The sequence below is a fragment of the Mastigoproctus giganteus genome, chromosome 3, assembly GCF_048544385.1.
Source record: "Mastigoproctus giganteus isolate SK-2022 chromosome 3, ASM4854438v1, whole genome shotgun sequence".
Lineage (NCBI taxonomy): Eukaryota > Metazoa > Arthropoda > Arachnida > Uropygi > Thelyphonidae > Mastigoproctus > Mastigoproctus giganteus.
Window position 1 is genome coordinate 174,396,913 of NC_143577.1, and position 21,560 is coordinate 174,418,472.

The 21,560-nt window shown below is 35.0% G+C and overlaps 1 protein-coding gene across 1 annotated transcript in view; it reads right to left on the reverse strand.

Moving 5' to 3' along the window:
* ena (ENAH actin regulator enabled) overlaps nt 1-21,560 on the reverse strand; it is a 189,697-nt gene that overhangs the window by 69,867 nt on the left and 98,270 nt on the right. Inside the window, exon 4 of the mRNA XM_090370151.1 lies at nt 14,024-14,120. Coding sequence (XP_090226277.1) covers nt 14,024-14,120 — 97 coding nt within the window. The remainder of the gene's footprint in view (nt 1-14,023; nt 14,121-21,560) is intronic.

Genomic DNA, 21,560 nt, shown 5'->3' on the forward strand with positions numbered 1-21,560 from the left:
TGAGTGACCAACCCACAAATTCCAATCAATATCCGGGAAATTAAAATCCTCCATTATAAGACTCTCTGATTTACTCTGATTTACTGGCCCACTCTATTTCCCTGTACAGTTTTTTGTTATACTCATCAGAGTCATTAGGCCTATAACTCACTCCTACTCTCAATTTTGATCTCCCAGTGCTTATGTCACACCAAACTGACTCGATACTGCACTGTCCAGCGATGTCGACTGGCTGCAATTCCTTGGATTTTGTGTTTCTTAACTAATAGCATAACTCCTCCTCCCTTCCTATCCTTCCTGTACACATTGTACTCCCCAAATTCCAGTTCTGCATTCATTATATCTGTGTGATACGTGTCTGATATCCTAACAATATCTGCCTTTGATATTTTGACCAACACCTCCAGTTAATCAAATTTATTTACCAAACTCTTAACATTGGTGTATATGCAAGTATATATGCAACTGTTCCTATTCTTAGCTACCCTAACACAGCCCATGGGTTTACTTGTACTGCAATGATTCCCAGCAGTCTCTGAAATACCCTGCATCTTGTTTTCCAGGTTGCTGCTCATTCCAATGGAAGCAGTGCAAGAATCACTTTCACCTCTGCCACAGGCTACTGTTAATCTATTAGTTGATGTGTTCACCCAAGCTAGCAGTTTTCCGACCCACCTAACACTGCCTCGATAGCATCAGCAATATATGTACAGCAGAGTGCTTTTTACCCAACGGCCAAGTGATAGAATTAGACAACAAAGATCGGTTGTCTAATTTTTTATCCAAGCAGTGAGATACAGGATATAACTGACTTTATTCATTTTGCTTTGCTCCATACTTAATTCAAGGTGCAGCACTGTTAAAGAAAGAGTTACATAAAATATCCACGATCATGAGCGGCAATTTCAACATTAACTTCGGATTGGAAGAAACTAAACTGTTAATTAATTTCCTGCAAGAAATGCTCAATCTCACAATAAACACTAATCCCTCAATCTTAACTACAAGATCGGGTACATCAATTGACACTGTTTTTATGAGGTTTTTAGATACATTGCAGTTGCAAGTATACGTCTTTTACTTCAGTTATCATAAATCTATTGTATCTTGTCTTCCAGCTGAAATTATTGAATTTTGTGAATGATCAATAAAATATTTACAATACAAAAGCTCTTTTATTTCATAATCAATATATACTTTCTGGAAATGATATCATTGACGTCACTTCCAGAAAGGGTCTGACACTAACTCAGTTACTATCTGGAAAGTAACTGATGGCATTTCCATTTCATAAAATCTGACAAATTGATTTTACTACAGTCTGAAATTTAGTAGGTGCCGGAAAGATGTTTACACATCAAAAAACATAACGAGGTTTACATCAGCCTTGAATGACTTGTAAAATGAGCTTTAACAAAAGATATATTCATCTTGCTGATTACCTACTTTCCACATATACAGGAAAAACACTATATTTCCTCTAATAATCTGGTCACAAGCAAGTTGTGGCATGGCAAAGACATGTGAATCATAGGGTATTAAAAAAAAAAAAAACCTGAAAATAAAGCTTTACAAACTATAAACAAGATTATCCAATTTTTTTTTTTGAACTTCACTATTCCAGACATTGAAGTTTGCCAGGTAAACAAGTTGTTACAATGCAAATTAGATGACTGATTTCATCACATATATTTCATACCTGTATAAAATCCATAAGTAATTTGTTAATGATATATAAGAAGACAAAATGCACAAGGCATAATTTCTTATGGGTTTAGGTAATTAACTATATAATATCGGTGGTAGATACACCATAATTCACCCATAAATTTGAACTATGTATGTAGTGTAAAGGAATCGTTTTAATTGTATCTCATATTGTGGGTGCCTTCACGAGATAGCTGGTGTGAAATCACCCTCAATATGAGATACAATTAAACAATGCCTTTACACTACATATGTAGTTCAAATTAATGGGTAAACAAACTATGGTGTATCTACATTGATATTATATAGTTAATTACCTAAACCCGCAAGAAATTATGCCTTGTGTATTTCATCTTCTAATACATTATTATTTATTCACCATTTCGCATCGCTCATATTGTGTAAATAACTTCTCAACTGTGATGGCACGTTACATTACCAGGGTACCTGCCCACCCACCGATGATGAAGCCAACTAGCTTTGAAACGATCATCTGGGTGGTGGTTGTGTCCACTGAAAATAAATAACAGTAGTCTTCTCTACTAGAGAAGCGTTATAGCTATCTTGTTGTGAAGGCACCCACAATATGAGATACAATTAAAACAATGTTTTTACACTACATACTTAGTTCAAATTTATGGGTAAACTATGGTGTATCTACACCAATATTATATAGTTAATGATATGTATACACACAGTCTGACCTCTATGTAACAAAATCGATCGTTTGCTTGAAAAAATTCGTTAAACAGAAATTTCGTTATAAAGAAATACGACCTTTTCAACAATGAAAAATGCTGAAATTCAACATTCAGAAATAGAGTAAAAGATGGGAAATAAACAAAAGCAAGTGGGAATGTAAAAATTTCCTGACACTTTTAAAACAATTAATTTATTAATACCAGCATATTAAGAAATGATTACTTACATGATGCGCACAATATATTAGTACACTTTTAAGAATTATTTCATTTTTTGTTATATACTGGATTTTACTGTAAATTGTTCATAAAAATGTTTGCATTTGTTTAAACACTCAAATATATTTTATGGCACATTTTTTTCTTCACACTGAAAGTCCCGACGTAAATTTTCAAATGCTGCCAACATTCCATGTTTGGGAGGTTTAATATTGCCATCATTTTTATCCAACTCGCCATCAATATTGTCACTAGTTCTTTGAATACTCTCCAAAATGTTGGAGTCACTTGGATATTCAGCTACTATTACATCATTATCAACTCCTAAAAATTCATCAAGAACAATTTCTCCACTGATCAAACCTCTCCCTTGAAGTTTTTTCCAAGATTGCTCAATATGTTGTAGTAGTTCATCCCTCTCCTTGCTGTTAATTGGCGTTTTGGCAAAACATGCTTTTGTGAAACAACTCTTAATCGTTTATTTCATCAGGGTAGTAGAAACAATTCCATTGCATCCTGAATCCATACATTCACCAACTCTGATATGCATATCTGCAGATCTATAAGAGAATCTATAGGTTGGTTAGTTTCTATATTCTGTATAATTTTTTTTTCAGTATGCACTTTCTGTAGCGCATTTCAAATTCCTGATAATGCTTTGGTTCATTGACTGCAGTTTAGATAAAGTATTCGGAGGGAAGAAAACAAGCTTCACACTTGTAAGTTTCGAAATTACCAAGTGAAGGCAGGCAGGCAGGGCAATTGTTGACAATCAACGTGATTTTTTTGTTCTCTTTCGTCATTCAAGATTTTTTGTTGTAGTTGTAGTCCAACTCTAACCAACTTCACTCCTTTGAAACATCAGGGTTGTTTATTTTTGCCTATTACCAAAAGCTTCAGTTTTTCATTACCAGCCAGCCATATTTGCATATTTATCACCTTTAAAAGTCAGTGTCTTGTTCAGCAAACATTTAAAAAATAGACCTGTTTCATCGTTGTATGTCTTTGGGCTTGTAGTCTATAATTTTTTTAAAATTGTTTGTTTCCAATGGGTACAGTCTTCTTTGGTTACAACTCCACTTTCACCAGAAATAACTTTTTCGAATAAGCACTTTTAAATTTATCCAGCCAATCAGAACTGGCTTGGAATGTTTTATACCCCAGAAAGGATGCGTACTCCATAGCCTTTTCTTTTATTAATGGCCCTGATATTGGCATATTTTGGTCTCAGATCAACTTCACACACACAAAAACAGCCTAATCTACATCTTCATACAGGCATAATTTCGCATGCTTCTGAATGGGTCCCGCTTCCTCAAACAGCTTGCAAATCAAAACAGCTTTTCAGAATGTTTGGCACACTACTGGCACGGATACCAAAATTTAAAGAGATTTCTTTTTTTTTTTTCTTCTTTTTTTTTAACATACCGAACTACACCACTTTTTTCACTAAACTCAAGTCTTTCCTCTTAGACATTGTAAGGTTAATTGCACGGCAGCTAAAACAAAACTGATTTAGGGATCACTTGTACTTATCATGTAGAGCCAGGTGAAATTTAGCAAGAGTGTGGATGACTCATTTCTGTGAAACAACATGAATTTCTGGTATAAAGTAAAATCACTCTCTCCTAATTCTCTAATAGGGTGCTTACAATGGAAAACAGGTTGACCAGAGCCAATATCCAGCATCAGAAATATGCCTCAATCTTTGCCAATGGCTGTGGACACACAGATAGTGGTTGATCAGTGTGATTTCTCGGTATAGTATAGGCGCTATTGTATAGGTTTTAAGGTTACTACTAAATTGTGGAATGTTTTAGCTCTTAATTTGTATCTTAAGAATTTCTTTATTCCTTTTAGCTCTTAATTTGTGCTTTCTACAGCATCAGCTCTATTGTCTAAAGGCCAGAGGTTTGAATATGCATACGATGCATACGCAGGTCTCTCGAAATCAGTTTATTATATGGAAATTTTCTTTGTTATACGGAAACTATTTTCAATGCAACGACCTGGGGGAAATCAAAAAAAATTGTTATATGGAAGTTCGCTAAAGAGTATATATATATATATTGATATATATAATAAAATCAGACTGTATATACAGGCATTCCCTGGTTTACATTATACTCGACTTACAGAAATTAGACTTAAGTTTTTGTTGGACAGTGCAAACTTTAAAAAATCGTGGAAACGTATTTTGCAACCTGTAGGAATAAATGGAGGTATTGTTTTTTTTTTTAGTTGCTGCCGCATTGGCTTCCGTGGCCATAATGTACCTCCCAAAGTTTTTGCATTTACTCTGATCCAAGCTCGAGGCAAGATGTAAGTGAGGCAAGCAGGTGTTTAAAAACCTGAAGAGACAAGTTCTTAAACAAATAGAAAAGGGAAATATAAGGAAATTGAATTAACAGAAAATGTATGTGAATTTTTCTAATGCATTTAATATAAATAATTTCAAAATAACTGGATGGAGGCAATTACTTTAAATTATTTTGAGGAAGATTTCAACAAAAATGAAGTTAAAATAAATTATGTATTTAAGGGATAAATTATGTATTTAAAAATGAATACATAATTATGTATATAATTATGTATTCATTTTTCAAAGGAGGGATTAATATCCAGTCTAAATACATTTTGTCAATAATGTTAATAAAATTCAATGCACTAAATATAACATAACTAGAGCTCATTATTACAGGTGAGGGTAGGAGACATTTCTATCTGTTTTGCACTATTTGTTAAAATTAATCTCATTCACTATAAGTAGTTGTTTTGGTTTTTCAGGAAATGTCTGGCATAATCCCAATGTCAGAGTTTCTTGAGATGATGCTATTATGCAAAGTCATTTGGTTTGAAAAATAAAATTACCAACAGGAAAATTATCAAGAGTTTACTATATTTCTTGTTTCAGTGTCTATGCAGTAAAAAATCAGTCATGTTTTGAGGATAAAATGGAAATTATTGAAGTATAAAACAGGAAGAAATATGTTTTGCTTGTGAATTTATTAACTTATTGAGTACAACAGTGCACACAATTTGGAACTAAAAACAAAAAATTATGGAATCATTTGAAAATAATTGTAGCAAAATGAAATGCACAAACCTGAATGTTCTGAAGTTGATAAGGCTCTTTAGTGGTTTAAACAACAAAAGAGTGAAAATTTCTCAGTAAATGATCCAGTTTTAATGATTCAAGCCGAATATTTTGCCAAATTATTTGGAACAGAACTATGTGTGTCTAATGGTGTTGGACAGATTGATTTTGATTCAGATCCAGTTGCATCACAACATACATTTTGGAAAATTAATAGGTGAAGCAAGAGACTTACCTTACAATTGTTTTGAGATGGTTAAATTCAGTATGAGCCCAAGCACACAAAGGATATGCAGACAAAGATATTTTTAATGCAGATGGGATAGGACTCCTTTTTAAATTAAATCTGGCAGAGCATTAAAACTCAAGGTTGAAAAGGCACATAGACAGTAAATAACCAAAAGATCACATCAGTCCTTGTTTTCAGTAACTTGAATGGCATGAAAAAAAAAAAAAAATTTTGTCATAGGAAACTTAAAAAACCACCAGGATCTTTCAAAACATTAAAAATTTACCTGTTCAATATAGTGTAAATTAAAAAAAGGCTTGGATAACATTAGCCTTGATTCAATCTGAGCTGCTTCACTGAGATCATGAGTTATGCTGGAATGACCAAACTATTTTATTTCTTTTGGACAACTATGCAGTGCACAAAGAAGGCAAAAGCAAGGTAAAAAACATGAAATGTGTTTGTTCCAGCAAAGCAATCTTGCAACCAACAGATCTCATTTTTAAAAATTAATTTTGCTTAAAATGATGCTCATCTTGAAAGAGAGAAATAACATTACTGGATGCAATAAAAAGGCATGGAATAGAATACCTCTGTAGATTATCCACAATTCTTTTTATCATGTGGGATTTAGTAAGGAAATTCTTAGGCCTGATTCTGTTGAAACTGACAAAGGAAGACTTGCCTTTATCACAATAGATTTACAAAACAAATCACACAGGCTTAAATCAGTATGATTAAGATATTCAAGCTACAGTGGATGATGACAATCATATTCCGAACTTTAACAAATTACAATGTTGCTGACAAATTTAAGAATCAATTCAGCAAGTAAAATAAAGATGAAGACAAAGGCAAAAGCTGAAGATGTAGAACTGAAAGTTCTGAAAATCAGAACTTCAAGTTCTGATTTCAAGAACTTCAAATTCTGATCAGTTCTTCAAAATGAAGAACTTCAAGCAGCTAAGCTTTCCAACCATTTTCATAAAAACAAAAAAGCCAACTGGAATATCATTTCTATCTGTTTTGCACTAATTGTAAAAACTGAAAGTTCACAAATTGCAAAAAATTGAATACAATTTGAAAAAAATAATAATAAAATAAATAAATAAAATTTCTGTTAGATAACAAAGTATTATTAAATGTGCGACATACTGTACAAATTATATTGCACACATTACACAAATTTGTACATTTTACAAATTTTGATTGTACATATATAAGTTTGTAGGCTTGATATATGTATGAAAATAGTGCAATGCCTATGAAAGCGAAGCAGTCTTTAATAACTGCAGTCATAAATGTGTGATATATATGCATTTGATATCAGTTAATTAAATTTCTACCAATATCAATGTAATTGTAAAAATGTCAATCACAATTATAGAGTCAATCAGTTACAATATCAGGAATTTCTTCAATGACACAATAACCAAGTTTCACTGTCAGTGTGCATAAATGTAATTTAAAGTCAAAGTAACATACTGTAGTTTTTAGTGTTTTGCACCAACCTTGCGTAGAAATAAAAATAAAAATAAAAACACCAAGGAAACAGAACTTTTGATAACTGTGTTTATAATAAATTACAATAACCTGTATTTACAATAAATTTAACTTTACAATAAACTATACATATGAATTATTAAAATCTGCTACATTACAATCAATAAAATGCATTAAAATATACTAGATTAAAAGCGATAAAAACCGTAGCTTTCAAAGGCTCCAGCCTTCTTCTTCAGCGGTGAAGAAGAAGGCTGGAGCCTTTGAAAGCTACGGTTTTTATCGCTTTTAATCTAGTATATTTTAATGCATTTTATTGATTGTAATGTAGCAGATTTTAATAATTCATATGTATAGTTTATTGTAAAGTTAAATTTATTGTAAATACAGGTTATTGTAATTTATTATAAACACAGTTATCAAAAGTTCTGTTTCCTTGGTGTTTTTATTTTTATTTTTATTTCTACGCAAGGTTGGTGCAAAACACTAAAAACTACAGTATGAATATACCCAACCTCAGAGGCCTGTTTGAAGAGTCAAAGTAACAGTTGATGGAAAAATAAAAATAAATAAGCCATGTATGGCAAATGCACCAAAATGCACAAAGCAGGAGCAAAAGATGAAAAAGTATATAAGCATGTAAGAATAGATCTGTCTGATAAAATTTGCACAGATGGAGGTGAAAATTACACAAAGTGCCAAGGACTAGAAGGGTAAGGATAGTAGAAAAAAAGCGTGCGGGTGCATAAGTACACGTGCCTTGAATGACCGAGGTTCAAGCCCATGACTGCTGAATACGGTGCTGTTTCTTGTATTCTGTCTATCTTGTGAACTCCTCTGACCATTTGGTCGTCCCGGAGTATAAACAGAAAATTTATTTTTATTTTATTTATTTAAGTAATGTAGATTTGAAAAAGGCAAAAGAATGTTAATACCCTAAAAGTTATGATGAATTAAGAAAATTATGGGCTGAATTGCAAAGCCAATTTTGGAGGTGAAGGAACTGTAAAGTAAAAAATTTACAGTTTCTTCACAAACTGAATTGCAACGCCTATATATATATATATATATATATATATACAGGGTGTTTCAGTTAAACGTTTCAGAACTTCTAAGAGGGGTAGGGTACATCCTGACAACTCGAAATCATATAGCAATGTGGGGTCGGAAATGCTTTCCTGAAGCGGTGTTGTACACAGAAGCACCATAAAGAAAAGAGACCGTAAGTGAGAAATCGTTTTAATAATACATGAAAAGAAGCAAAAGGTACATGGATTAAAGTAAGTGTTCGAAGTTTCTTCCACGGGCTACAATGCACGCCTCACATCTCCGACGCATGGACATCCGAACATTCTGGAATACTCCAGGCGAATTTCGAATTTCTTCGGCAGCTACTGCAATTCTTGCAACCAGCTCCTCAGCATTGTCAACAGGGGTGTCATAAACTAGCGATTTCATATGACCCCAGAAATAAAAATCAAGACATGATAGGTCGGGTGACCGAGCAGGCCAACGCACGGGACCACCACGTCCGATCCACTGTTGACCAAATGTGACATCCAGGTAGTTACGAACATCTCCGCTATAATGGGCAGGGGCTCCATCGTGTTGGAACCACATTGTCTGTTGCGTCGATGCAGAAATCTGTTCATCTCTCAAAAGTTGTGGCAATACTTGCTGCAGAAAGATCAAGTAGATAGGTCCGGTTAGACGACACGGTAACAGGTAAGGTCCGATGAGGTGATCTCCCATAATACCGGCCCATACATTGACCGAAAATCGAATCTGTGCTGCACGACGTCGTATTGCATGCAGGTTCTCGACCGCCCAGATATGGTCGTTATGCGTGTTGAAAATTCCTTCCCTTGTGAAGGATGCCTCATCGGAAAACAACACTTCAGCAGGAAAAAGGGGATTTGTAGCACATTTTCCAAGGTACCACTGTGCGAAAGCAATACGAGGTTGAAGAAACTTCGAACACTTACTTTAATCCATGTACCTTTTGCTTCTTTTCATGTATTATTAAAACGATTTCTCACTTACGGTCTCTTTTCTTTTTATGGTGCTTCTGTGTACAACACCGCTTCAGGAAAGCATTTCCGACCCCACATTGCTATATGATTTCGAGTTGTCAGGATGTACCCTACCCCTCTTAGAAGTTCTGAAACGTTTAACTGAAACACCCTGTATATATATATTATTACTTTTTAAAATTATGGTACTACTTGGGAGCATCAGGTTTGTAGTGATCCCAACCAACCTACTAGTTATATATAAATCTAGCCCTGGTATGGATAGCCTTATATGTATATATATAACGTAAATACATATAAAAACAACGAAATTAATTAAATTTAAAGAAGATTAGAGATTTTTGGAGAAACTGGGGAAAGTTAAGTACATATATAACCCATGCACGTATAATGTCTAATTGTCACTGTACAATAGCATTAACCTAGGAGCTAATGCCCTCATTTACGCTATTTAAAAATTTAATATTTAAATCTAATTGTCATTATTTCACTTCTCTTCCACTGTTATGGACAAGTATAGAAACACAGTTTCTGATACATGGTCAAGTGTAGTCCCCTGATGAAATACCTGACCATGTATCAATATTTACTTTAGCTATTTTCAGATTTTTGCTATCCCCTTTTTTCGACTTAACTAAATTTGAACACACATATATGATGATAGCTACTTGCCTTTTATTTTATTTGTTTAATCATTTTGTATTAATCATTTTACTTTACAGTTCCCTCACCTCTAATTGTCTTTGCAATTCAGCCTATAATTTTTTTAATCCACCATAACATATAGGATATTCATATTCTTTCTCTCTTTTCACAAACCTACAATACTTCTTATTTCTGCTATCCTCACCCTTCTAGTTCTTGGCACTGTATTTTTCACTTCCATCTGTGCACCTTTATCAAACTTATCAATTCCTACATACATACATACAAATAAAATAAATCTGCAATCATTGTCAATCCATTGTAGGATGGATGCTTCCTCAGCAAATCATGTTGAGGGAATGGACCATAATCTGCCATGCTGGTCCACCGTGGGTTGGCAGATCAACCGTATTTAGCAGTCAAGGATTTGAACCCCGGTCTACTACTAAATGGCCACACACACACACAGTAGTACCCAGATAAAAGAAATTCCCATATAAGAAGTTTTCCCCTGTACTAGGTTTGGTTTCTTAATTCCCATTATAAACTCTATATATTGTAAGAAGTTTGCCCGGGTAAAAAGCTTTCCCGCATAAAAAGTAAGTGATAAAAAATACAGTGTATTATTATAATGACGTTTTCCCACTTCATATGTTTTTTAAATATAGAAATTCTTTATTTTTATATTAAAAAAATATTAAACAATATAAATATTTAGGTAATCTAACAAGTCAGTGCATGGCATCATTTTAGTTCGTAGTAAATCACCGAAGTAGATGGAATGGCATCTTTTTTGTTATATCTCACATTGTGAATGACTTCACAGTGAGTTGCCATGATATTGCACTACCTCGAATAAGCAACGCTTCATCAGTGAAGAAGACTAATGTTACTTATTCTCGGTGGATACCACAAGCCAGAGACGGTGGTAGTGGTATCTGCCGAGAATAAGCAATACCGGTCTTCTTCATTGGCCAAGCATTGCTATTGTGCAACGAGTTGCCCTGATGATGGTGATGGTATCTGCCGAGAATAAGTAACATTGGTCTACTTCATTGACAAAATGTTGCTTTGTTGCGCAATGTGTTTCCCTGATGATGGTAATGGTTATTTGAGATAGTGCAATATCAGGGAAACTCATTGTGAAGACATTCATAATATGAGATGTTACAAAAACGATGCCATTTCACCTACTTTGATGATTTAGTATGGACTAAAATGATGCTATGCACTAATTGTTTGATTAGTGAATTTTCCATAGTCTGAGGCTTTCAGTCCTAAAACCTTTTTAGCATAAATATTTTGATATAATGGAAGTGACATATTTCAATTATTTTCATTGATATCCATAACTGAATAGTGTCGACCATGTGAAGCACCGTGAAGGGTTTGCTGTTAAGTTCTGATGGTTCTGAACAGTTCTGAATTACTTTGTAGTTTGTTGGTGTGTGTCTTATTGTACAGGTACCAGACCATTTATCTGGCTTCCAGAATTACCAGAAAACTGGCAGGCTTTTTTTTTTTTTTTTGACAACGTGCAGGTGCGGAATATAGCAAGCATGAATCATAGCAATCAATCGCACATTGATTTCAGTATGACAGCTGCTGTGTACACTTGTCCCAATTTATTATAATTTTCATTTAATACCATGTCTAAAAGGAAATATTTTGCGCTCAGTATATCAAAGAAAGCAGAGTTACTTATGAGACGATGAAGGTGCTTCAGTGCGGCATTTGAGTGAGGAGTATGGTGTTGGTACATCTACTATCTATGATATCAAGAAACAGAAGGAAAAGATACTTAAATTCTATGGTGACAGTGATGTGCCTAAATTAATAGACAAGCGAAAAACTTTACACCAGTTGAAGAGTGAAAAATTTCCACTTGATTGTTCCATTATAATGGCCCAAGTTAAACTTTTTCACGAGGAATTAAATTTGACAACTCCACGTGAATATTCATCTGGGTGGTTCAACAGATTTAAACAAAGGTACAGCATTCGCAAGCTGAAGGATTGTGGAGAAAAGGCTTCTGCAGACCACGATGCTGAAGAGGTGTATTTAGATGAATTTGCCAAGTTGGTTTCTGATGAGGGACTGTCAGCTGAACAAGTGTACAATACAGATGAAACTTCTTTATTCTGGTGTTATATACCAAGGAAATCATATGTAACACCAGATGAGTCAGCACCAGCAGGGTATAAGGATTCCAGGGAATGACTTATGATTCTTGCATGTTCCAATGCAGCCAGCACCCACAAGTGCAAATTACTCACTGTTGGGAAAAGTCAGAATCCTAAAGCATTTAAGGGAGTCAGGGTGTTTCCTGTGATTTATAAAGCAAATAAGCGAGCTTGGATCACAACACAGATTTTCACTGATTGGTTACTAAAGAACTCTGTGCCTGACGCCAGTGCTCATTTTAAATCTGTGGGACTACCTGATGACTGCAAAATTATTTTAGTGATTGATAACTGTTCTGCACACCCTCCTGCCAAAGTTCTAGTCAAGGATGTGCTGTTTACTTGCATCCCAATTGTATTTCGCTAATTCAGTCTTTAGACCAAGGCATTCTTTGTGCATTCAAGTGCAGGTACAGGGATGTATTTCTGCAGAAAATGCTAGACACTTGCAACAAAGGTACAGGGATAAAAGAATTTCAGAAAGCATTTAATATTAAAGATGCACTTTGGAGTGCAGCAAAGTCCTGGAACAATGTACCCAAGGATACTTTGATAAATGGCTGGCATAAACTATGGCCATCTAGCTTGTTTCTTGACAGTGATAAACCTGATTTTTGTGGTTTTTGTACGTCTGGTGAGGAAGAAATAGTGAAGAATTTATTGGAATATGCAAAAGGTTTGTCATGTGAAGTAGCCAAGTCACTTGATGAAGAGGCTATACAAGAGTCTATAAACACTGATGGTGATGCTCCAGTTGTGCTCCAACTCATTGATAGTGAAATTGTAGATATGGTAATGAATGCTGATAAGAACAAATCAGATGAGAGTGATGATGACAGTGCACTGAAAGAAGAGAAAGTGTCTACAGATAGGCACATCAGCCTGACTGAGGAACTGATTTGGGAAATGGAGCAAAAGAGCTTCATCAGTGAGCAGCATATAATGTGGATGTAAAATACAAGAGGTTTTCATTAAAGAAAAACCAAAATATATGAAACAACAGAATCTGCAAGACATATTTCCAAAGATCAACCAGAAGCTTTCAAGTGAAGTTCAGCCTGAGCCTGAACCTCAACCTCCAATACCTGTGCTTCTTCTCTTCCTGTACCTGTCAACCCCAGATGTTGAATTGTCTTCAGATGAAGATTAGTGGATTAATATTGATTAAACAGACCCTGCTTTAGTAGGGTATTAATTTGCATCTGTTAAATACAATTTCTTTCTTTACTTCTCATTGTTTATTTTATATTTTAAGTATATATTAAGCAGGTCACCTCCGGTCCCAAGCTTGCGGGATAAATGGTTCAGTACCTGTAATTGTAACCTTTTAAGGTATGTTGAAAGCTAAATTTATAATACTTCAATGTGATAATGAGCAGAATGTTAAGCAATTAGAAATCATCAGTTTAAAAATGTTTTCCATAGGATAAAATATTTATAAATTCTGAAATAGTACTTAAAAATCATCTTTAACTCATGTATGTGTATCTTTTAATTATTATTTGTGTAGTTAATAGTTCATACTCTTAGGTCATTTTCCCTTATAAGAAGTTTTCCCTTGTAAGAAGTTCTAAACCTCCACTCCCTTGGAAAACTTCTTAACAGGGTTCTACTGTAATATATATGTATAATGCATACATAAACACACAAAGAGTTTTAAAAAATTCATTTTCTCATTGTTTCAGTATATATTTTAATTTGCTAACCTTCTATATTCAACAAAATCCTCCTGTCCACCTCCACCAATTGTCTGGTATACTGGTTGATGCTGAGGTTGCACCGGTGGCCGTAACACAGAAGCATCTAGCAAAATACATGAATAAACCAACATTATTTTCAAATGTTACAAAAAAAAAAAAAAAAAAAAACATGGACAAATAGTGGATTACAAAAACTTCTAGTTAAACCATGTTTTGGACTGGAATGATCAGAATATATACTGAGTGGCCAATTTATTACGTATCCTGACTTAATAAAGGGAATCAATCAGTTGCACTGTCAGAGAATATAAGGTGTGGCTATTAAATAACAAAATAGAACACTACACACCAAGTGCCACCTGAGAAACAAAGCCACAACATTTGATCTTGAACCTTTCCTTAATTGTCTGCCACATGTTCCAACACGCACGTTCACTTTGCAGTGAGACAGGTTTTCATTACCTTGTGTTTTTACTGTTTGCCAGAAAAATGACAGACAAAAGAACTGAACAAATCAACCTCAAATTTTTAACAAAATTAAAGAAAACACCAATGTCAAGTTTATGGGGATGATACTACGTCAAGAGCTTGTGTGTTCGAATGCCACAAAAGATTTTTAGAAGGAAGATAGAATGTGGAAGATGAACAACCAGGCTATCCAGTATCCATGAAAAACCGATGAAAACATGGACCAGGTTAAAGACACCGATTATAAGTGATCATCATTTAAACATTAGAATGGTTGCATCGGAACTCAATATAGACAAAGAAACAGCTACAAAAATTTCAACTGAAAATGTAAGTATGAGAAAAAATGTGTGCCGAGATGGTGTCAAAAATTTTGAATGAAGATCAAGGAATGAGAAGACTCCAAGTTCATGAAAAATTGAAAAAAAAAAAACAAAAAAACCTGAAGATCAGGATATGCTGAATACTGTAATTACCTGTGATGAAAGTTGGCTATTCCAGTATGATCCAGAAACTAAAAGACAGTCAATGCAATGGTAGAAAAAAACAATCCCAGACCGAAAATGTAAAAATGCCAAAATCAAAAATTAAAACCATGATTCTTGTTTTCTTTGATATTAAAGGAATTATGCCAGAATACACTGCACTAAATCAGACTGTCAATCAAACAAACTACACTGAAGTTCTGACAAGGCTCCAGAAAAAAACTCCAAGGATTGTGGAAAAACCCGAATTGTGGAAGAATAGTTGGATGTGCCATAAAGATAATGCTCTAGCACACAATGCACTCCCCGTTCATCACTCTGGCCAAAAAACAAATTCCTGTGTGTGAACATGCACTAACTAAGCAGAGAAGATGCCTGGAAAATGACTTCCAGAAATGTTTGTGTGCTTGGAAGAAACGTATGGAACAGCACATGCAAGCCCGAGGCAATTATTTTGAAGGGAATAACTTCTAAGATATGAAATATTTCATTATATTTATTTTATTGCAACAGTCTCATTATTTAATAACCACACCTCATTCAATATTCAATCACACCTCAACTCAATTCAATAATCACTTTTCCATACTAGGGATAGTGTTCGTGCATATACACACAATTCAATAAGAGAATGAGCCAACAGCATAATCAAAGTGATTTTAGTAAAATCATCAACACCAGACAAACAGTGAATGTATAATAGACTCTGCTACAATGATCAGTGTCTAAGTTTAGACTGAAAATGGTCCCAAAAACAGAAAAAAATCCAGACAATTGCAGTTTGGGGATGGAGGCAGCTTGCTGGCGTGTGAGGAGGCCAAAAGAGGCTAAAAAGAATCATGCAGTCTTTTTAGACTGGAATGATCAGAATATATACTGAGTGGCCAATTTATTAAGTATCCTGCATTGTTATTTGACTACAAGTAGTCAAATAACAATGCAGTACAACATCAATGTGTAAAGGGATACAGAGGCATCTAGTAGGCACCGGAAGCTCTCACGGATGGAGTATAGTAGCAAATTAAGCCAGTGAACCTTCTAAGGTTCTACTCTTGTCAGCAAAAAATAAGCAGTTATAGGCAGGCCTGGGCAATGTTCAAGACCTAGGCCCCAACTGCAAAGTTTGGTGGCTGGAAATGGGGGGACCATAATACTTAAAAAGTTTGTTTTTTTTTTTAGTAGTTGTTGGCGCATCGGCTTCTGTGGCCGTAATGCACCTCCCAAGGTTTTTGCAGTACTTTGATCCAAGCCCGAGGCGGGATTCAAACCCACGACCTTTGAGTTGCTAGGTAGGCACTTTACCCACCCGCTAGCCCGGTCGGCACTTAAAAAGTACCTCAGTAACAGCTGTTATACAGTAAACTTGTCCTCTGATCAGAAAAAAAATTCACATAATGCTGAATTCCCAAAGCAACTGATATCAGTTAAATTTATCCTATTATTTGGATAGTTCATTGGTAATTAAACTTTTTAAAAACTGAAAGCTTTTACTTTTCTATACATGATTAATTTTTAACTATGTTAAATTGTAAATGATAAATTAATTTTTATTGACATAACAGTAAATTGTCTTATAATGAGGGGGTTTTTAACTTGCCAGATATAGACTGTAATTTGTGGTTGGTCACTTTCACACTAGCAAGACTTCTGTGCATTTATTGGATGAATGATTGTTTTCTGCAACAGCATGTTCAAGAGTCAACCAGAGGGAGTGATACTCTTGATCTGATTATCAGCAGTGAATATTCATGTACTAAGAATCTGTGGATAAAGGAACCACTAGTGATCACAGTGTACTGATCTGGGAATTACTCAAAGATGTAACTACCATCAGAGGTAAAGGAGAGGGTTATTGCCTTCTTAAATGTGACTACAGTGGTTTCAGACAGTTTTTAAATTCTATACAGTGGGACCACAACTGATGATATTACCAACAGCAAATTCTAAATGGGATGCATTCAAGGACTTAATCTTCGAAGCTGCTAGGCTTTTCATACCAACTAAGAAATATTCAAGGTTTAGGCCTAAATGGACTTCAGATGAATTAATGATACTTGTGGCAGAGAAGAAAAATGCATGGGATGCATATAAATTATCAGGAGACACAGATGCATATGGTAGATATAAGATAGTCTGTAATCAAGTCACAAAGAAGGTTAGGCAAGCAAAGGCAGATCTTTGGCAAACAATGCAAAGAAAAACAGTAAAGACTTCTTTGCTTATGTAAACTCTAGAAGGAAGGGAATGAATCAGATTGGTCCACTTGATATCAATGGTTCGATTGTTGACGATTCTGCTCAGGTAGCTGACAAACTGAATGAGTATTTTGCATCTACATTCACACATGACGAATTATTCAAGGAGGATAGGGCCAGATGTTTATAAAACTGTAACAGGGAGTTAGTTACATGATTTTGTAATAACTGAGGGAAAAGTAGAGGACAAATTGTTGAACTTAAACATAAGAGAGGCACCTGGGGTGGGTGGGATCTATCGAGTTATATTAAAGAAGGCAGCAAAGGAAGTAAGCAGGCCTTTGGCCATGATTATGTGGGAATTCTTGGACTCAGGGGGAGGTTCTCACAGACTGGAGATGTGCAAATCAATCCCCAATTCACAAAGGGGGATCAAAAGGTGACACGAGTAATTACAGACCTGTTAGTTTAACTTCTGTTCCGGGTAAAATAATGGAGTCACCAGTTAAAGAAGCACTGCAGGATCATCTAGACAAGTTTGCAGTTATAGTAGTTCAGACAGAGCGGATTTGTTAAGGGAAAGTCTTGTCTGACCGATTTGATTGGATACTACAATGTGGTCACATAGGAAGTGGATGCAAAAAATAATTTTGATATCATATACAATCGGAGCTCTATATAACGAAATCAATCGTTCTGTTGAAAATTCGTTATTCAAAAATTTCGTTATAAAGAAACATGACCTTTTAACAATGAAAAATACTGTAAATTCAGAAATACAGTAAAAGATGGGAAAGAAGTGAGAATGAATAAATTTTCTGACATTTTAAAACAATTTATTAAGAAATGACTACTTACATGATGCCCACAATTTATTAGTACACTTTTAAGAATTATGTCATAAAATATTTGGTTATATATTTGGTTGTTGTACATTGGATTCTACTGTACACTGTTCATAAAAACGTTCACATTTGTTTAAACTTTAAACACAGATATATTTTCTGTTACATTTTCTTTAGTAAAAACTGAAGGCCTCAATGCAAAGTTTCAAATGCTGTCAACATTTGTTTGGAAGGTTTAATATTGCCCTCATTTTCATCCAACACATCGCCGATATTGTCACTAGTTCTTTAAATACACTTCAAAATGTTGGAATCACTCAGATATTCAGCTACTATGACATCATTATCAATTCCTAAAAATTCATCAAGAACAATTTCTCCGCTGGTCAAACCTTGCTTTGAACTCTTCCCAATATTGCTCGATGTCTTCTGGTAGTTCATCCCTCTCATCACTGTTAATTAGCATTTTAGCAAAACCTGCTTTTCCGAAACAATTCTTAATCGTTGTTTCCTTCACATCTTCACTCCACGCTTTCATCAACTCTGATATGCACATCCACAAATCTATAACACAATCTGTAGGTTGGTTGGTTTCTATTCTCGGTAAAATTTTTTTCAGTATGCACCTTCGGTAGTGCATTTTCAAATTCTTAATAATGCCTTGGTCCATTGGCTGCAATTAAGACGAATTATTCAGAAGGAAGAAAACAAGCTTCACACTTGTATGTTTCGAAATTACTGAGTGAAGGTGGGCAGGGCAGTTGTCGACAATCAATGCGATTTTTCTGTTTTTCTTTTGTCATTTTTCTATTAAAATTTAAAATCCACTGCTAAAAATTTGGCTTGTCATTCAAGGTTTTTGTTATAGTCATAGCCCAACTCTAAAGACTATTTCTTTGAAACATCAGGGTTATTTTTTACTTTTGCCTATTACCAACCAAGTTTAATTCTCTCTTTACTATTTTTACCATCTAAACATTTATCATCTTTAAAATTCAACGTCTTGTTTGACAAACATTTAAAAAATAGACATTTTATCAACATTGAATATATCTTTGGATTCATAGTCCTCCATAATTTTTTTTAAAAACTGTTTCTTTCCAATGGATATAGTCTTCTTCAATTGCAACTCCACTTTCATCAGAAATAACTTTTTCGAGTAAGCCATGATGCTCTTTAAATTTGTCCAGCCAACCAGAACTGGCTTGGAATGTTTTGTGCCCCAGAAAAGATGCGTACTCCATAGCCTTTTCTTTTATTAATAGCCTTGATATTGGCATGTTTTGGTCTTGAATCAACTTCATCCACTTAAAAACTGCTTCATCTACATCTTCCCAAAGGCATAATTTTGCATGCTTTCAACTGGGTCCTTTCCTCAAGCAGTTGGAGAATCGATACAGGGTTTTTCAGAATGGTTGACATACTACTAGAATGAACATCAAATTTTAAAGCTGATTTCTTTTTTTTTTTTTAACGCCACAATCTATACTATTAAGCACTTCCACTTTTTCACACTACACTCAAGGATTTCCGCTTGCACACTGTAAGGTTACTTGCACAGCAGTTAAAACAAAGCTGAAATTAGGGACCACTTGTAGTTACTGTGTAAACAGAGACAGGTGAAATTTAGTGACAATGTGGATGACTGTTTGTTATTTATTATTGTTTGTTTGTTATTTGGTTTTTAGGAGCATTAGCAACTAAGGCCATATTGCTCCAGGAATATGCGGTGGTCAATACCTGACCTTTCCGCATCCTCCGTATTTGGTGGTGACGGGCTCAAACCCCGGTCTAATCAAGTAGCGTGTGATACGCACTGCTGCTCCTTCCCACCTGGCTACGGAGGCGCCCATGTGGATGACTCATTTCTTCGAAGCAACAGATGAATTTCCGAGATAAAGGAAAACTACTCTCTCCTAATTCTCTTATAGGATGCTTACAGTAGAAAACACGTTGACTAGAGCCAATACCCGCATCGGAAATATGCCTTAATCTTTGCCAATGGCTGTGGACAGCTGATCAGCAGGACTTCTCAGCAGTATAAGCTGTATAGGTTTTACTTATTTTTAGCTATTGCTGACCCACTGCTGGGCAAAGGCCTCTCCCAAACTTTTTTCAAACATTTTCTATCCCGTGCTGTGGTTGACCAGTTTCCTCCTGCATGGTTTTACAGGCACCATTAAATTGTAAAATGTTTCACTCTTAATTTGCCTTAATTCGAATTAAAGTCTTTAGCTATTAAAAGCTAAAGGGATTGTTTAATCCTTTTAGCTCTTAATCTGTGCTTTCTATAGCATCAGCTTTAATGATCTCTCGAAATTAGTTCATTATATGGAAATTTTCTTCGTTATATGAAAACTATTTTCAATGTAATGACCAAGGGAAAACCAAAAAGGTTCGCTACATAGAAAATTTCGTTATAGGTGGTAGATGACTCTCATCGACCGGTGCAATACCACCACTTTGCTTATTGGAGGCTTGAAGTGGTGAAAACCATGTTTAGTCTCTAGAGCAAAGTTTCCGGCATCCCCCCCCCATACTTTACTTTCACCCATGCACGGTACTAAGTACTATAGATTCTGATACCTTTCGTGTTTGGGGTTTCCATAAAAAAAAAATAATAATAAAAATAAAAAAATATAGAAGTTCGTTAAAGAGAGGTCCAACCGTACTTGGATTTTAGGAAAGCATTTGATACTGTTGCACATGGAAGACTACTGTATAAGTTGGAGCAGTATGGCATTAAGAGCAAGTTACTGCTATAGATAAACACGTGGTTAAGTGGGAGAAGAGAGTGGACACTGCTCTTCGTGGACTAATGTTATTAGTGGTGTTCCCCCGGGGGGGTCCGTATTTGGCCCATTGTTGACGTTAAAAATGTCTTTACCAGCATTATTTGGAAAATAAGCGTTACATTACCTAGAAATCGTTATATAAAATCATCACGAAACCTGATGCGCATATGTTGTATTTCACAATAAAAACGTCTTCTTGGGTGCATGTGTTGTAATTGTTGCGTGCAGTGATGCAACAAGTATAACAGTATAACGTAGCATGTCACTGCTCAATTGTATGCAACAAGTGCAGTGATACAACAAGTACAATTGAGCAGTGACACACTACGTATACTGTTATATCAGTATAATGATTAATACGCGAGTGACTGTGCCAAAATCTACAGCCCAGCGTTCGAAGGAATATCGTGAAAGAAAGACTGGGAAGTTGGACAGAAATGTGAATCCAGATAAAGTTAAACAAGGTTATTATGCCTGGGCCCTCTCAAACTGCACTCAAAAAAACTCGAGCTAAAATAATGAAGGAATATCGTGAACGGAAGAAAAGGAAATTAGAAATTAAAACTATTCAGAATCATAATGAAATTCAACCACAGGGTTCTACTATGCCTGAATCTTATCAGGAATCTAAAACTCCAGCAGAACAAATGAATGAATATCATGCAGGCAAAAATGCAAAATTAGAAATGGCTAATAATGAGATTCCTGATTACATCCCTATAGTGTCTACATGAGCTGACAGAGAGTTTGAAAAA